This window comes from Perognathus longimembris, chromosome 8, assembly GCF_023159225.1.
Source record: "Perognathus longimembris pacificus isolate PPM17 chromosome 8, ASM2315922v1, whole genome shotgun sequence".
NCBI classification, from domain to species: Eukaryota; Metazoa; Chordata; class Mammalia; order Rodentia; family Heteromyidae; genus Perognathus; species Perognathus longimembris.
In genome coordinates this window covers 27,852,434-27,867,048 of record NC_063168.1, presented here as the reverse complement: position 1 = coordinate 27,867,048, position 14,615 = coordinate 27,852,434, and the positions used below count along the sequence as shown (strand labels likewise).

Sequence of the window (14,615 nt, the reverse complement as noted above, 5' to 3'; positions counted from 1 at the left end):
GAGCTACGGGAGTTTTACAGATAGTAGAATCAATCTGATTGAAAGAAGGAGAACTAGAAAAACTTCAAGAAAAGTAGGGAAGGTAGAAACAGAGAAAAGTAGAAGGCAATGTAAACAAGTCTAGGGGATATCCTAGGAACATGTACATCCAAGCCTCCTCAGAACAGACTTACGTAGGAACTGTAGAAAAGGGGGCAAAGAAGGTTTTAAAGGCCAAGCACAAAGCCTAGCCCTCCTTCCCTTCTTACAGCGTACTTGCACAGGAGCTTATTTCTCTAAATGATTGCTTGACAGTTGATTCCCACTCTCTAAAATTTACTCCAGCATCTAGATATTTGTACCTTTACTCCACTGTTCTTTTCTTTTTGTCAGTTGGGGAGCTTGAACTCAGGATCTGGGCTCCGTCCCTCAGCTTTTGCACTCAAGGCTAGGGCTCTACCACTTTGATCCACAGCACCATTTCCAGTTTTCTGGTAGTAGTTAATTGAAGATAAGTCTTACCAGGGATTTTCCTGCCCAAGCTGGCTTCAAATTGTGATCCTGAGATCTCAGCCTCCAGACTATCTAAGATTACAGGCATAAGCCACCCGCACCCCGACCCATTGTTATTTTCTTGCCACACATTGTTGTTGGTCATTGAATTGTACAGAGGTTCTACACATTTCAAAACTCCCTTTATAAAAAGCCAACTATGGCCTCTGATTCACAGAACATTTCAAATATAGAACCCTTAAAGCTTGAGAGTCTGACTTTCAGGCACAATGTTGACTCTTCAGAAAATTAACAAGGCTTGAGATAAGTTATATAAGTAAAGGCCATTTCACAAGATAGCTAGTGTGACAGGACACAGTATGATACTATTTATCTAATAGGGCTCTGTGAACAAAGCCCAGTAAGGGGGATCATGGGAACATTCTTAATCTGAATCCCCAGAATGATGCCCTGAATGGTGGCAAAAGAGGTGGAAGGAGAAAGTAATGGACTCACTACTTTCCGAGTGGCTCAGTGCTCCAGGTTTCAAGGACCTGTCCACCACTGGTGGCTTCATTGGCCTTCCAGTTGTGTTACAGCCTGAAGGTTGTGTAGATGAGACAGGTGAGGTTGGGCACACATCCAAGGAAGGCTTTTCCAAGTCTGGTACCAGCGGGCCCCCAAGGCCAGGGTCCACCTTCCCAAATTCTTGTACAATTTTTAGTCTCTCTTTTTCTAGCTCCTGGTTCCGGATCATCTCCTCAAAGGCATGAAACTGTTCCTGTTCCAACTGTTGCTGTTTCTGTTGGGCTACCCTCTGTCTTTCCTTTTCCAGCTCTTGCTGCATGGCTATATTCCGGGCAAATTCTTCCGCTTCTTTTTTCTACAAAAACGAAACAATTCATACCTCAGAAGAACAAAGATTCTAAGCAGGGAGATTTCCAAAATGTACTTCTGCTGTGGTCTGATTTCCAAACAAATAATTTGTGCTTCTTTTGCTATATCAGTACCCATGGAATATAGTTACTTCCCCTTTATACTGAGCCACAGTGTACCTACCTTCAAGAATAAAGTCCCAGTCCTCTCAGTACCTTAGTATCCTAAAGCATTTTTGTCTTTATTGAAATCTTGATGCATATTAATTTTTTGTACCCCATGACTTCCATCATACACAGTTCTATTCTTAAACTGTACAAATGTATATATACCAGGTAAGGTTATAAAATAGAACCAAATTCAAATTTATTCCTGCTCTGTCAGGAAACTGGTAGATTTTAAGCCAGAATGAAGCCTTGAAAAATTTTCTACAATCAGTTCAACATAGTGACATTTACACTAACAAGAAACAAGAAGTGAAAAACTCCAATAAAAGAAATCGTCACTCACTCAGTGCCTTAGAAATGCATGCTTTATAGCTATTCATCCTCTGCTGGTTTTCAACACTAAACTGCAAAACAGAACCCAGCAGACAGCTACAAAATGACATGTAAATGCTGTAGTGTGTACTGATGTTTGACAAGGGACCATTGCAGTGCTCTGAGCATTTCTTCACATGCTTTAACCAAACCCTCCTAACAAGACTCAATTGAAGATAGATGGAAAAATCAACTACTACCAACAGCTTTGGATATAATCAAATGTAACTCAAATCTCTAAAATCTATGGGCCCCAAAACACTACTTTGGTAAGCATTTTCATTTCAGGTTTTTGCTCTAAATATAACAGACAGGCAATAGATTTTCTGTCCCTCAAGTTACCTTCTTGGACAATTAAACCAAATATATATTAGAATCTTCCAACTAACCACTGATATTCTTTTTTGAGTTACTGGACTCCTCTTACCTCTCTGAAGTTAATTGTCATATTTAAAAACACAGAATCTATTAAAATTATAGTGCACTCTCAGGGCATGGCATAAGATACCAAAGTATTTTCCTCTGCTATTATATACTGACCTTTTCTTCATTATATTGTGCATATTCTTTGGTATATCGTTTTAACAACTCTGCCTTGAGCTCTTCTGCTTTTGGAAATGCAATCTCCTTTAATTTCTGAGATATAAAACAGAAACTGAGAATCAGGACAATTCTAATGCCATCTAATTAACTAAACAAAAACAAGATGTAAGCTGGCACTGTCAACAATGTTTAAAAAATAATTTGAGGCTGGGTGCCTGTGGCTCACGCCTATAATCTAGCTACTCAGGAGGCTGAGATCTGAGAATCATGGTTCAAAGCCAGCCTGGGCAGGAAAGTATGAGACTCTTATCTACAATTAACCGCCAGAAAACCAGAAGTGGTGCTGTGGCTCAAAGTGGTACAGTGCTAGCCTTGAGCTGAAGAGCTCAGGGACGGTGCCCAGGCCCAGAGTTCAAGCGCCACAACCAAAATAAATAAAAACAAAAACAACAATAATAATTTGAAATACTCACTACCCAGACATTCCTGCTATTTCAAATCTGCTCTGGAGAAATAGAGAGGGGGCCTTACCTCCATCACCAGGGCTCCATTTCTGCTCAGATTCAGAGACTAGAGCTCTAGTCAGTCGTGGGGCTTGAGGTCATAGCTTGGGTATTGTTCCTGAGCTCTTTTGCCCAGGGCTATTACTCTACCACTTTGAGCCATAGTGTCACTTCTGGCTTTCTGGTGGTTAATTGGAGATAAAGAGTCTCACAGATTTTCCTGCCTGGGCTGGCTTTGAATGGTGATTCTCAAATCTCAGCCTCCTGAGTAGCTAGGATTCTATGTGTGTGCCTCTGGCACCCGGCTGAGACTATATAACTTTTTTTTTTTGCCAGCGCTGGGGCTTGGACTCAGCCTGAGCACTGTCCCTGGCTTCTTTTTTGTGCTCAAGGCTAGCATTCTACCACTTGAGCTACAGTGCCACTTCTGGCTTTCTCTATATATGTGGTGCAGGGCTCCGTGTATACAAGGCAAGCACTCTACCACTAGGCCATATTCCCAGCCCCTAAGACTATAACTTTTATCTTAAAGTCAGTCTGTGGTGCTCTGAAGCTTTTAGATAGACTATAATGAAACTGGAGACTCACCTTTACTGTGTCTTTCTTTTCTGGTATGATAGATGATTTGTAATCTCGATGCTTTGGTAATTTCTCAATGAAGAGCCTAAGGAAACAGATCAGAATGATTATATATGGAGAGAATGCCCAAATGTCTATGAGATCATAAGGCAATGCGCATCCTTTATCCTATGGCCGCTGCATGAAGGGTTACTAGAGGTACAGAAAAGAGAGAACAGGGACATTTAGACAGGCCATGTTGCCTACAAACTCCATCCCTGGAATTAGTATACAGTCTTGCCTTCTCCCAAACCGGATGTGTAGCAGCAAGTACCAGATCTTTAAATTAAAGAGAATAGTCAAACAAACAAAATGCTAAGACAGAAAATAAACAAACCCTATTCTGTACCCAAAATGTACCTCCAAAGAAAGAGATCTGTGTATGTGTATGTGTGTGTGTGTGTGTGAGAGAGAGAGAGAGAGAAAGAGAGAGAGAGAGAGAGAGAGAGAGGTGGTGGGGAGTGAGAGAGAGATAGAGATAGAGAAAGAGAGAGAGACATGATACCTCTCAAAGGAAAGGGCCTCTATTTAAAAAATGTTCTTAAAAGGACAGTTTGGCAGCTTGGGTTAACAGGAAACTATGTTCATTATTACTATTATGACTGCTATCTCTGGCAGTTTTTATTTTATTTTTTATTTTTGTGATGGCTCTAGGGCTTGAACTCAGGGCCTGGGCACTGTCCCTGAGCTTCTTTTGCTGAAGGTTAGCACTCTACCACTTGAGCCACAGTACCACTTCCAGCCTTTTCTGCTTACGTGGTACTGAGGAATTGAACACAGGGCTTCGTGCATGTTAAGCAAGCACTATACTCCTAAGTCACATTCCTAGCCTGGCTTTTGTTCTCAAGGCTAATGCTCTATTACATGATCCACAGCTCTACTTCTGGCCTTTTCATAGTTAGAGATAAGAGTCTCATGGTTTTGCTGTCCAGGATGGCTTTCAGTGGTAATCCTCAGATCTCAGCCTGTTGAGTAGCTAGGATTACAGGCATGAGATTCCAGCACCCAGCAAAGAATTATATTATTTTAAAGAAAAAAATAATACTCCTTTGTTATCATACCAAACTGGGACATGCATAGTATATGTGTTACAATTACAGGACTGTATTGTGTGCATAATATACATATTATATGCATTATGATCTTTAATGAAAAGGGCTTAAATATCAGAAGGTGGATTTGCTCTTTCAGTTACTGTCCTTGGCTGAAAAGCTCAGTGAGGGAAATAAACTGAATCAACTTACAGGCCTCTTAAGATTTATGACATCTACTTAATGACAATGAAACGAATAAGAAGTCCACTAACTTGCCACAGCAAGGAAGTGGCAAGCTCTGAATTTCAACACTAACAGGTCAATTCCAGAATCTGTTCCTGGCCACTGTGCCATACTGCCTCCACAGGTTCTTTGGATGTCTGAAACTGTTGAACGGTTCTGAACAAGTACGTCTTTGAGCAGAATAAGTTGTAATATATAGAGATCAAGAGGGTAGCTTGCACACAGTTAAGTACTGCATTTGAGATAAATTTGTTTCCCCTTTCTGCCCATGGGGAGAAGTAAATGGAGGAAAAAGACTCAGTAAGATTAAAGATGACCCCACCTAAACAAGATCTATTCAGGTCTATATTAAGCATATGAAAATTTCATTTCAGTCCAATCCAATTCAATTGATTTGCCTCCTTAGGGAAAGATTAATTCTAAAACTAAAATGGTTGTAAAAATCTTCCCTAATTGTTGCTATGCCCTTTGGTGCTTGTGACTTGATGCTTTCTCTGGGAACATTACCTTAAGCAGCCTCTAATTTGAGGGTTTTAAATTCATTTAAGCTGAATGAACTTAAGTTTTGTTGCTGACAATGCCATAAAGCTTTCCAGTATATAAATAATCTTTTTTTTGTGTGTGGGTTGGGGGCCTAAAATCTGGGCCTGCCCAGAGCTCTGCCCCTGAGCCCTTCAGCTCAAGGCTAGCACTCTACCACTTTGAGCCACAGTGCCACTTCTGGTTTTCTGGTGGTTAATTGTAGATAAGAGTCTCATGGACTTTTCTGCCCAGGCTGGCTTTGAACTATGATCCTCAGATCTCAGCCTCCTTAGTAGCTAGAATTTTAGGCATGAGACTTTGGGTGCCCGGCTTATCAACATTCATTCTTTTGTTGTTGATGCATCTCTCTGCTGGTCAACAAATTTCCCTTTGTAAATCTGGCTTTTCCTTTAAAAAAAAAATAAGATGACTCAAAAATGCTAATTAAAGTGCTTTTTAAAAAGGAAAAAAAAATAGTATTAAGTGAAGTGAGCCAGACCCAAAGAAACATAAACTCAATGGTCTCCCTTATTGATAATAATAAGTATATGTCTAGGATAGTCTGAGCAGATGATCACCATAGCTCAATAGCTATGTACATTCGACCACATAAAATGACGCTAAGAAAAATGACCTCAAAAAGATGGAAGCAAGTGGTTTATCATTGAGGTTATTATTTTCAACGTACTACGTGAAATTATTTCTTTTTTCCTCTGTTCATCTTCTCTGTGATTTAGCCCTGTTGTCACTGTATTTGATTCTTGTACCCTGAAAATTTTATATATATCTGTCTGAATTAGGGAAGGGAAGGGAAGGAGAACATTAAAACAGTGAGACAAAGGGTAAAAGGCAAAGCAATGCAATAGCAATACTTACAAGACAATATATTGTAAACTAACTGTACAACTGGGGGAGGAGGGAAGTTGGGAGAAAAATGAGGGGGGTATCAAATTGGATAAGAAATGTACTCACTACCTAATGTATATAACTGTAACCCCTCTGTACTTCGCTTTGACAATAAAAAAATAAATTAATAAATTTTAAAAAATAAAAAGGAAAACAAATCTTCCCTTCATGGAAAAGATAAAAGTTTTCTTGAGTTCTATATTTAGAACCATTGCAGAATCATTTGTTCAAACTGAGGATATTAAGTAAGACATAGTTCTTACATTCTAGAGATTTATAATTCAGAAACTTCTTGGGCCCAAAGACAAGTATATATTTACTACCTTCAGTAGGATGAACAAGCTTGGTATTGAAGCCTACATCAGTCATGAAAGCACTTCTGCTCTCTTCTATTCACTCTGCTCTCAGTATAGAACTATATGGCACACTTCTTGAGGCAGATTTCTGTTTCATGCTATACACCCCCCGCCCCCCCACATACACACACACACACACACACACACACACACACACACACACACACACTAATAAATACTAATGAAAAATACTAATCTAGGGAATACTAAACTAATGAAAAATAGAAGGTAGGGGAAATAGCATGGATGGCTTTAACCATGCAACAAGAGGTAGTTTACAAGTAAAGAAAAGACCCCTAGAATGGCCTTTTGAAAACAGATAGTGGGCACTATAATCCATTACTCTTACTGGTTGTCACAATGTTTAGCAGTAAGGAAAGCAGGTTCCATAGCCACTCTTCTTGGGCTCAGATGCTGGCTTTGCCATTTACTAGCTGTGTGACCTTCTGTAAGTCACTTAATCTCCCCATTCTGTTTCTTTACACATGAAGGTGCTAACATCAGAGCTAGAAACTTTCTAGGCATAGAATAGCTGTGGCCCAGATGTATAATGTTCACTGAGACAATATCTGGTTGCAGTCTACAGAGAGGAAAAGTACCAGAGTAAACAAAGTGTAATGGCAAAAATACAAGCAAAACAACCTATTAGACCAATGAAAAAAGAAAAAGATGAATGGAAAAGACGAAAGATAAGTAAACATATAAAAACAGTGCTCAATATCACTTACTCAAATTAGTATGACATAATTTTACAACAGAGTGGCATTGGCAAGGCTTAAAGGTTGATTATACTTGGTGTAAGTAATGTGTAGGGAAATGGCTATCCTTCTACACTACCAGAAAGATTATAAATTGATTACAACCTTTTCTCTTAATGGAAAGAAAAAATGAGAGGCAATTATTAAAAATTTTTAAAACTGTGTATATCCTTTAAGCTCACAATTTAACTTCTGGAACTTATCTGGAGATTGTTAACAAAAAATGCAATGACAGGGCTGGGGATATGGCCTAGTGGCAAGAGTGCCTGCCTCATATACATGAGGCCCTGGGTTCGATTCCCCAGCACCACATATACAGAAAATGGCCAGAAGTGGCGCTGTGGCTCAAGTGGCAGAGTGCTAGCCTTGAGCAAAAAGAAGCCAGGGACAGTGCTCAGGCCCTGAGTCCAAGCCCCAGGACTGGCACAAAAAAAAAAAAAAAATGCAATGACATACATATAAGACTATTTAACCTAGAATTTCTCACTAATAGGAAAACAAACCTAAACACACATCAATATGAGATAAATTATGGCATACCCAATTGAAAAACAATGTAATCATTCACTTACTCATTGAAAAATTTATTGGGCATCTACCATGAGGTCATGACTTATTCTAGACAAGAATATAGTGGTAAATGACCCAGTCATTTTTTCCCCGCTTCTAGAATGTGTATTACAGTCGAAGAACAAACAATATAGAAAACAAAAGGTATACTACAGAATTAGTTCTAGGAAAGTCATTATTAGTAGAGAAGGAAATAGAAAGTGATAGAGGAAGGGAGAAATTTTAGATAGAGCAGGTAAGGAATACATTAGTAAGAAGGTGGCATTTGAGCAAGGGACTGGAAGAGGGTAAGCCATGAAGAGATTTGGAATAAGACTGCTTTAAGGCAGAAGGAAAAGCCAGCTCTGAGTGAGATGGCTCAATATGCACTCATAAAGACATATGCTATTATTAAGAAAGCAAGCTGAAGAACAGAATACAGAGTATAATCCACTCACTCACATGAGTTTCTTTGGTCTTTTCTGGTGGATGAGATTTCTCTTTCCACTTTATTAATTTTCTTAAAAAGAATTCAAAAGTCAAGCAAGAATTGTACAATATGAATGTAATAAGAATTTTCATCTCATTTTTTGCAGTCTTAAAAGTTAATCAGCAAAGCATGAACACAGGTGAACCCTTCTTCAGTCTATAAACCCTAATTCCAGCAAACACTTTCAACACAGGTGACAATTCATTTTCAGAAAAGAGATTTGTTGCAGTAGGCTCCCACAGCAAACAGGAACTGCCTGAATACTGAATACTGAAGTACTTTCTCTGTAGCCTAGCTGATGACCATAAAAAGCTGTGAAAGAATCCACTGCCTGGTTTATTGTCTGTGCTCATCATGAAAATATGTACTGATTTAATATGCTGAAGATCTTTCTTCTATACTGGGGTCTGCAAAAGGCAAAGTATTCCTTCAGCAGAGAAACTACTGAGAAGGGAACTATGTCTGAGATCATCAAGATGCCTGAACTGCTCCAGGAGAAAGGACAGACATGCCTTTTAAATACTGAACCAAAGTATCCACAAAAGGTCTAGAAAAATTATTCTCACTAGTGGAGGTAGAAGATTGGTGAGGTACATGCCTACTCTCTCCACTCTCTCCTCAGTTGTAGTAACTGGCACAGTAAACCACCCACTGTCACTAATAGGAACATACCAAGTAAAATATGGTAGGAAAACAAACTGAGGACCACTGAATTAAAACTTTACAACTCCTGTGCTTGTCAGTTCACAGAATCAGAATTAGAGTCCTGAAAGTAGATGCCAGAAAAATGGAAGGAGCTCAATTTATTGCTTTAGGCCAAGCTAACCCATGGAAGTCTCAAATTAACCCCCAAATTCAACAAATCAAATATAGAATTCCAAACTCTCTGCTCATAAATCTCATAGGCCTAGCTCATCCTATTAAATGATCTGTAAGTGATCCCCTTATAGGAAATTGAAAGTAATTTCATACGCATCAAGTCATCCATATAGTATGTGTGTGTGTGTGTGTGTGTGTGTGTGTGTGTGTGTGTGTGTGTGTGTGTTTTGCTGGGAATCAAACCCAGGGCCTTATACAAAGTAAACAACAGCTCTACCAATGAGCTACTATATCCCAGCCACCCACACCCATGTATTCTTCTTCCTTCTTCTGTTCCTTCCTCCCTTCTTTCCTCCTCCTTCCTCCTCCTCCTCTTACTCCTCCTCTCCTTTTGTGCTCATACTTGCCTTGAACTCTTGGTCTTTGTGCTTTTGCTCAACTTTTTGCTTAGTGCTTGCATTCTACCATTTCCTGCTTTTTGCTAGTTGACTGGATAAGAGTCTTGGGACTTGTCTACTCAAGCTAGCTTTGAACTTTGATCTTCAGATTTCAGCTCTGAATAGTTAGGTCCTTTTTTAAACTCAATGGGTTTTTAAAAAAATTATATTTTTATTATCTTTAAGTAGTTGTACAAAGGGATTACCATTCAAACACACGTACTCTTAATATTATTTTGCTCTTGTTTGCTCATGGCTGGTGCTCTTCCACTTGGGCCATACCTCCAGCCTGGCCTTTTGCTAGTTAATTGGAGATAACTGTGTATCTAAAACCTAATGCAGTAGATTGTAGGTACACTCAATTCATGTTTGTTGAACGAATACAATCCTTGCTGTGGAAGTATTCTCTATATGAGGCAGTAGGACTCAGAAGATCCTTCAGAAAATACCTGGTAGAAAAAAAACCTAAGAACTTACTGAACTTTTTCAACTGGCGATTCCTTAGAAAAACTGTGGTCCTAGGTTTTATTTTGAGAAAACAATCTAAAAGATAGCTGGAATATATACAAGAATACTATTTCATCCAGGAGTAGAGTAGGTTTATAAAGAGGACAACAGCCAAAAAAACTTTGTAGGAAAATAAATTTTGTGCCTAAGAATGAAAAATTCAAAACAGCAAAGGGAATCAGAAATGTAATTTTAATTCTATAGAAACATCACTGGGCTGATGGTTCACACCTATAATCCTACCTACTTAGGAGGCTGAGGATTTGGGCAGCCAAATCCAAGAGACTCATCTCCAATTAACCAGAAAAAAAGCCAGAAATGGGGTGGCTCAATTAGGAGAATGCCAGCCTTGAACAGAAAAAAAAGCTAGGCAAGAGCACAGCAACAAGGCCCTGAGTTCGAACCTCTGTAAAGCCTGCATTCTCGGTATACAAACGCATGCACCCATGCACACATATATGATCAACCCTGAGGGCACATGACAAGCCATTGCAGGTTTTACTGACTCACCAGAACTTTGAGGAAGCAGGCAATATTTCTAAACCTAAAACCAAAAAGGAACTAGCAGTTCTTTTTCTCCACTCTAAAATTAAGACAGGTGAAAGATTTCACTCTTCCACAGTTTTCCTTAGAGAATTCTCAACTAGAGTGATTTTGTACCTCAGCATTAGCTAACATCTGGAGACATTTTTGGTTGTCGGGGCTGGGAGGGGAGTAAAAATCTAGAATGCTACTATATACATCCTACCACATAGGACAGCTCCAGAATAAAGAATTCTTCACTGCCAAAGTTAGAAATCTTCCTTAAGAGGAAGATGTGATTTAAAAAACTTAATGTGATTAACCGATACACATATATCTGTTTGGGAGGACTAAAAAATAATGTGGCTCATGTTTATAGTCGCAAAAGACTAACTTAAATTTACAGAACATTATGAAATGGAAAGCCAAAAATCCTGTTGTCAAATGCATCTTGAAGCAGGAGTTACAAAACCTGGGTTTTGTCAATCCAAATTGGAACATGATCAACTCTGAGCTTGCTCCCTCATATGAAGAATGTTAGGATGACATGCCCTTCTCAGTGTAAATAGACCTGTGAAGACCAATGGAACTATTCAGCTTAAGTAACCCATGAATTACTAATATCTAACTACTTTTTACAGGCCTTGGTATTATAAAAGAACAAGACTAGAAGTGACAAATAAGACCTTTAGCATTATTCCTTTGCTAAGTCATGCATCATTCTTTGTCACTGGGGCTTTGGGAGTTCCTCCCTGTTAGTGGTACTGAGATCTTCTAGTTTTGCTGCCTACTCTAAGATGATGAACAACTCAAGAGGAAAGTCTTATTTTGATGAGCCATACAAATTATAAGCAGTCCTTAGTTGATTATTTTCATTATTATGGTAAAAGTTAAGAAGAAAAAAAATTCCTACATTACTCAATTTTGTACAAAATAAATAGAGATAAGGAATATTGGATCTGGGGTATACCTACCATAATCCTGTGACTGGCTGCCTGAATAGAAGCACAATAAAATACTCACCAATACATAACAATTCCTGTAACTACTAACTCTTTTGTCTAACAGCTGGGCCATGTAGGCATAAGGCCAAAGAGCTAAGTCTCTTACTCATGAAATTATGAGTCATGAAAACAACTCCTTCAGTACTCATGTCTTTGAATGACAAGGACACCCAATATGTAGGAGCTGCTAGAAAAAAAATGACTAATACCAAATATGTTGTAAAGGTCTCTACTTTTAGCAATTATGAGAAGAATAAGTGAGCACAAGGGCAGAATAAGTGAGACATCAGCCAACAGAAAAGAAAAAGGAAACTGTAGGTGTCTTACGTGATGTACTTGTTATACAGGATAAAGGCATGTTCAATGTTGCCTTCCTCAGAGTAAATGGATGCCATTCGAATAATCTCAACTCCAGAGCGGAAGTACCGACGGGGTGGAATGTCTTCATTCACTTCCACAGCACTACCCAGTAGGGAGAGAGCCCTCACCCGGTCTTCGGGTGGGAGGCTCGTGTCTCCATGGTCAGACATCAGGATAAAGAAGTTCTGAGACAGAAACAAGAAAAGAATAAAAAACATGGCTCCCATCATCCCTGCAGTCTAGAACAGAATGTGTTTAAATCATAAATCTCTGCCTTAAGAAGAAAGAACAGAAAAAATATATGATATGCTTTGATGTGGATCCTATAGGCAAGTTGAGACCCTCTGAATAATTTTGAGATACACTGCAACCATATATAAAAACAGCAAAAAGAACCTAAATGAAAGCTGTTGATCAATAAGGGGTTGGGGAAGGCAAGGGGAGAGAGACTGGTTCTGTTGGGAGAGGGTACTAACAAGAAATAGTTGGAAGTAAAAGAGAATGAATGTGGTTAAAATAGATTGTTGGCATCTATGAAAATAGAACAATGATACCGGTTGAAATTGTATTACAAAGGGGTGAGGGCATAAGGAATAATGATAGAGGGGAGAGAGACTGGCTGGAGTATATTGTATGTATGTGTGGAAATGTCACTATGTCATCTCCCCTTGTATAGCTAACATATGCTAATTTTTAAAAAGGCCAAGACCCTCAAGGTAGCCTAAATAATTATGAGAAGGCTGACAGACTAGAAACTTCTTCATCCTTGTGCCATAATTAGGTGGTATAGGAATATAATGACAATAGGCCATGGTGTGTTCAGTTCTGCCCCTCAAGTCTGCAATTCTCTTATTAGAACTTGCCTAGAGCACCATAAGTGTAAGGGTAGTATCTTAGATTTTTCTCATAATTTCTTCTTCCAACTACCAACTTCCACTTACTCCAGTACTTGGAAGAGTGCATTCAGTGGACTTTCTTGAGGATTAAGTGATTTCAAGTTTGATCATTTTTATTCAACTGAGAGTAATTGACATTTTGAGGGGTATACATTTTCATATTTGAGTACAAGGTTAATCAGGGGAACAGTTCTGGGAATGAATGTTCATAGTCATAACTGTTAATCAAACCACTATTTCATACAGTATATAATATTTTTACTATTATCAGAAGGTATCTCAATCTCAAAAACAAAACCTCATTTATAAAAAACTAAACATTCTTTGAATAACAAAAGGACCCAAAAGTACCATAAAATTGGAGCTCCTCTCTGAGCTCCAAACTCCAGTAATCCTACATTTTTTCTAGACACTGTTGCTGTTAGAACCAGACCCTAAATTCCAGTAAGTTACCACCGTTCTCTGTAATTTCCAAAGGAAACTGGATATTTGATGCACACTGAATTATAGTACACTATAACCAACGTAGTCTAGAATGTACAAGCTACAGAATTCACTTTAGAACTCATGGCTCCACGTCAACTGCTCTCATATGTCTTTTCCTTCCTTGTACTTTACTCCTTTCCTACAGAGAGCTTTTGCTTGTCAGGATTCGTTTGCACAGGAATCTTCACGTCGGTCTCAGTTGTTCAGCCACTATTTTTCCACCTTCTACTCTAATTCCCTCAGATGAAGTTATCTGTAGACCAATCCTATCTCTAATTTTCAATATTAGGACCACATTCCCTGCACAAAGCTTTCAATGAAAACATTCTCATTAACAGCAAAGGCCGGGGAATGCTACTAGGGATGCAGAGGTATTGCATCTCTCCCAGCGCAGACTACCAGAGTTAACTGAGACAGAAGATGCTCCCCCGCTTCTCTCCCTTTAGGGAGAGATGCCTGTGGGTAGAGAAAGGAACCCCTTTTCGCACGGGGGATGCGCAACACTTCGGGGAGGAAATGCAGCACCCACAAACAAAAAAGGGTGGCAAGGAAGGCTGGCCTGGAGAAAGTCAAGAGGCGACTAAAGGAAGTAGCAGGAACGCGCCGGACGTGGGGCATAAACTGTAGAGAGAGGTCCAGGGACCCAAGCGCGGACTGCCAATCCCGGACACAATCCTTAGAGGTTTTCGGGAAGTGCAGGGCCAGGCAGGTTGGGGAGGAGGGAGAGCCCGGGAGGAACCGGAGCCTTCAGGTGCCCGGCGCGCCGCGGACCTGGAAGAAGCTCGCGGCGCAGGAGAAGGCTGCAGGCCCCACACTCACTGCAGCTCAGTCTCACTCACTCAAGGGATCGGTCTCATCCCATTCACAGCCCCGGTCCCACCACATCCCCGGGACCCCTTCCCACCTTTCCTTGAGGATGACACTCGGAGCTTCCGGGAACGTCACTTCCGGCGCCACGCCCACTCCCACCGTGCTGTCAATTACACTCCCCGGGATTTAGGAGCGGGTCTGAGGAACTGGTGGGTGGGGCTAGAAGCGAGGCCTGTGGAAAATTCGGCCAATGGAGAGCGAGCTCTAAGGCGGCCCTCTTCTTGGTAAAGGAAAAGTAGGCCCGGAAGAGAGCTGAACCAAATTCATTGATGTAGGCGTTTCCTGCCGGTTCCACCACCCGCATAA

General features: G+C 40.0%; 1 protein-coding gene across 1 annotated transcript in view; it reads right to left on the bottom strand.

Moving 5' to 3' along the window:
- LOC125356349 (STAM binding protein) overlaps positions 1–14,384 on the bottom strand; it is a 29,041-nt gene extending 14,657 nt beyond the window's left edge. The window contains exons 1-5 of the mRNA XM_048352758.1: positions 14,344–14,384; positions 12,025–12,242; positions 3,521–3,596; positions 2,427–2,522; positions 988–1,354 (exon numbers count right to left, since the gene is read on the bottom strand). Coding sequence (XP_048208715.1) covers positions 988–1,354; positions 2,427–2,522; positions 3,521–3,596; positions 12,025–12,227 — 742 coding nt within the window. The 5' untranslated portion in view covers positions 12,228–12,242; positions 14,344–14,384. The remainder of the gene's footprint in view (positions 1–987; positions 1,355–2,426; positions 2,523–3,520; positions 3,597–12,024; positions 12,243–14,343) is intronic.
- Between the last annotated feature and the right edge of the window lie 231 nt (positions 14,385–14,615).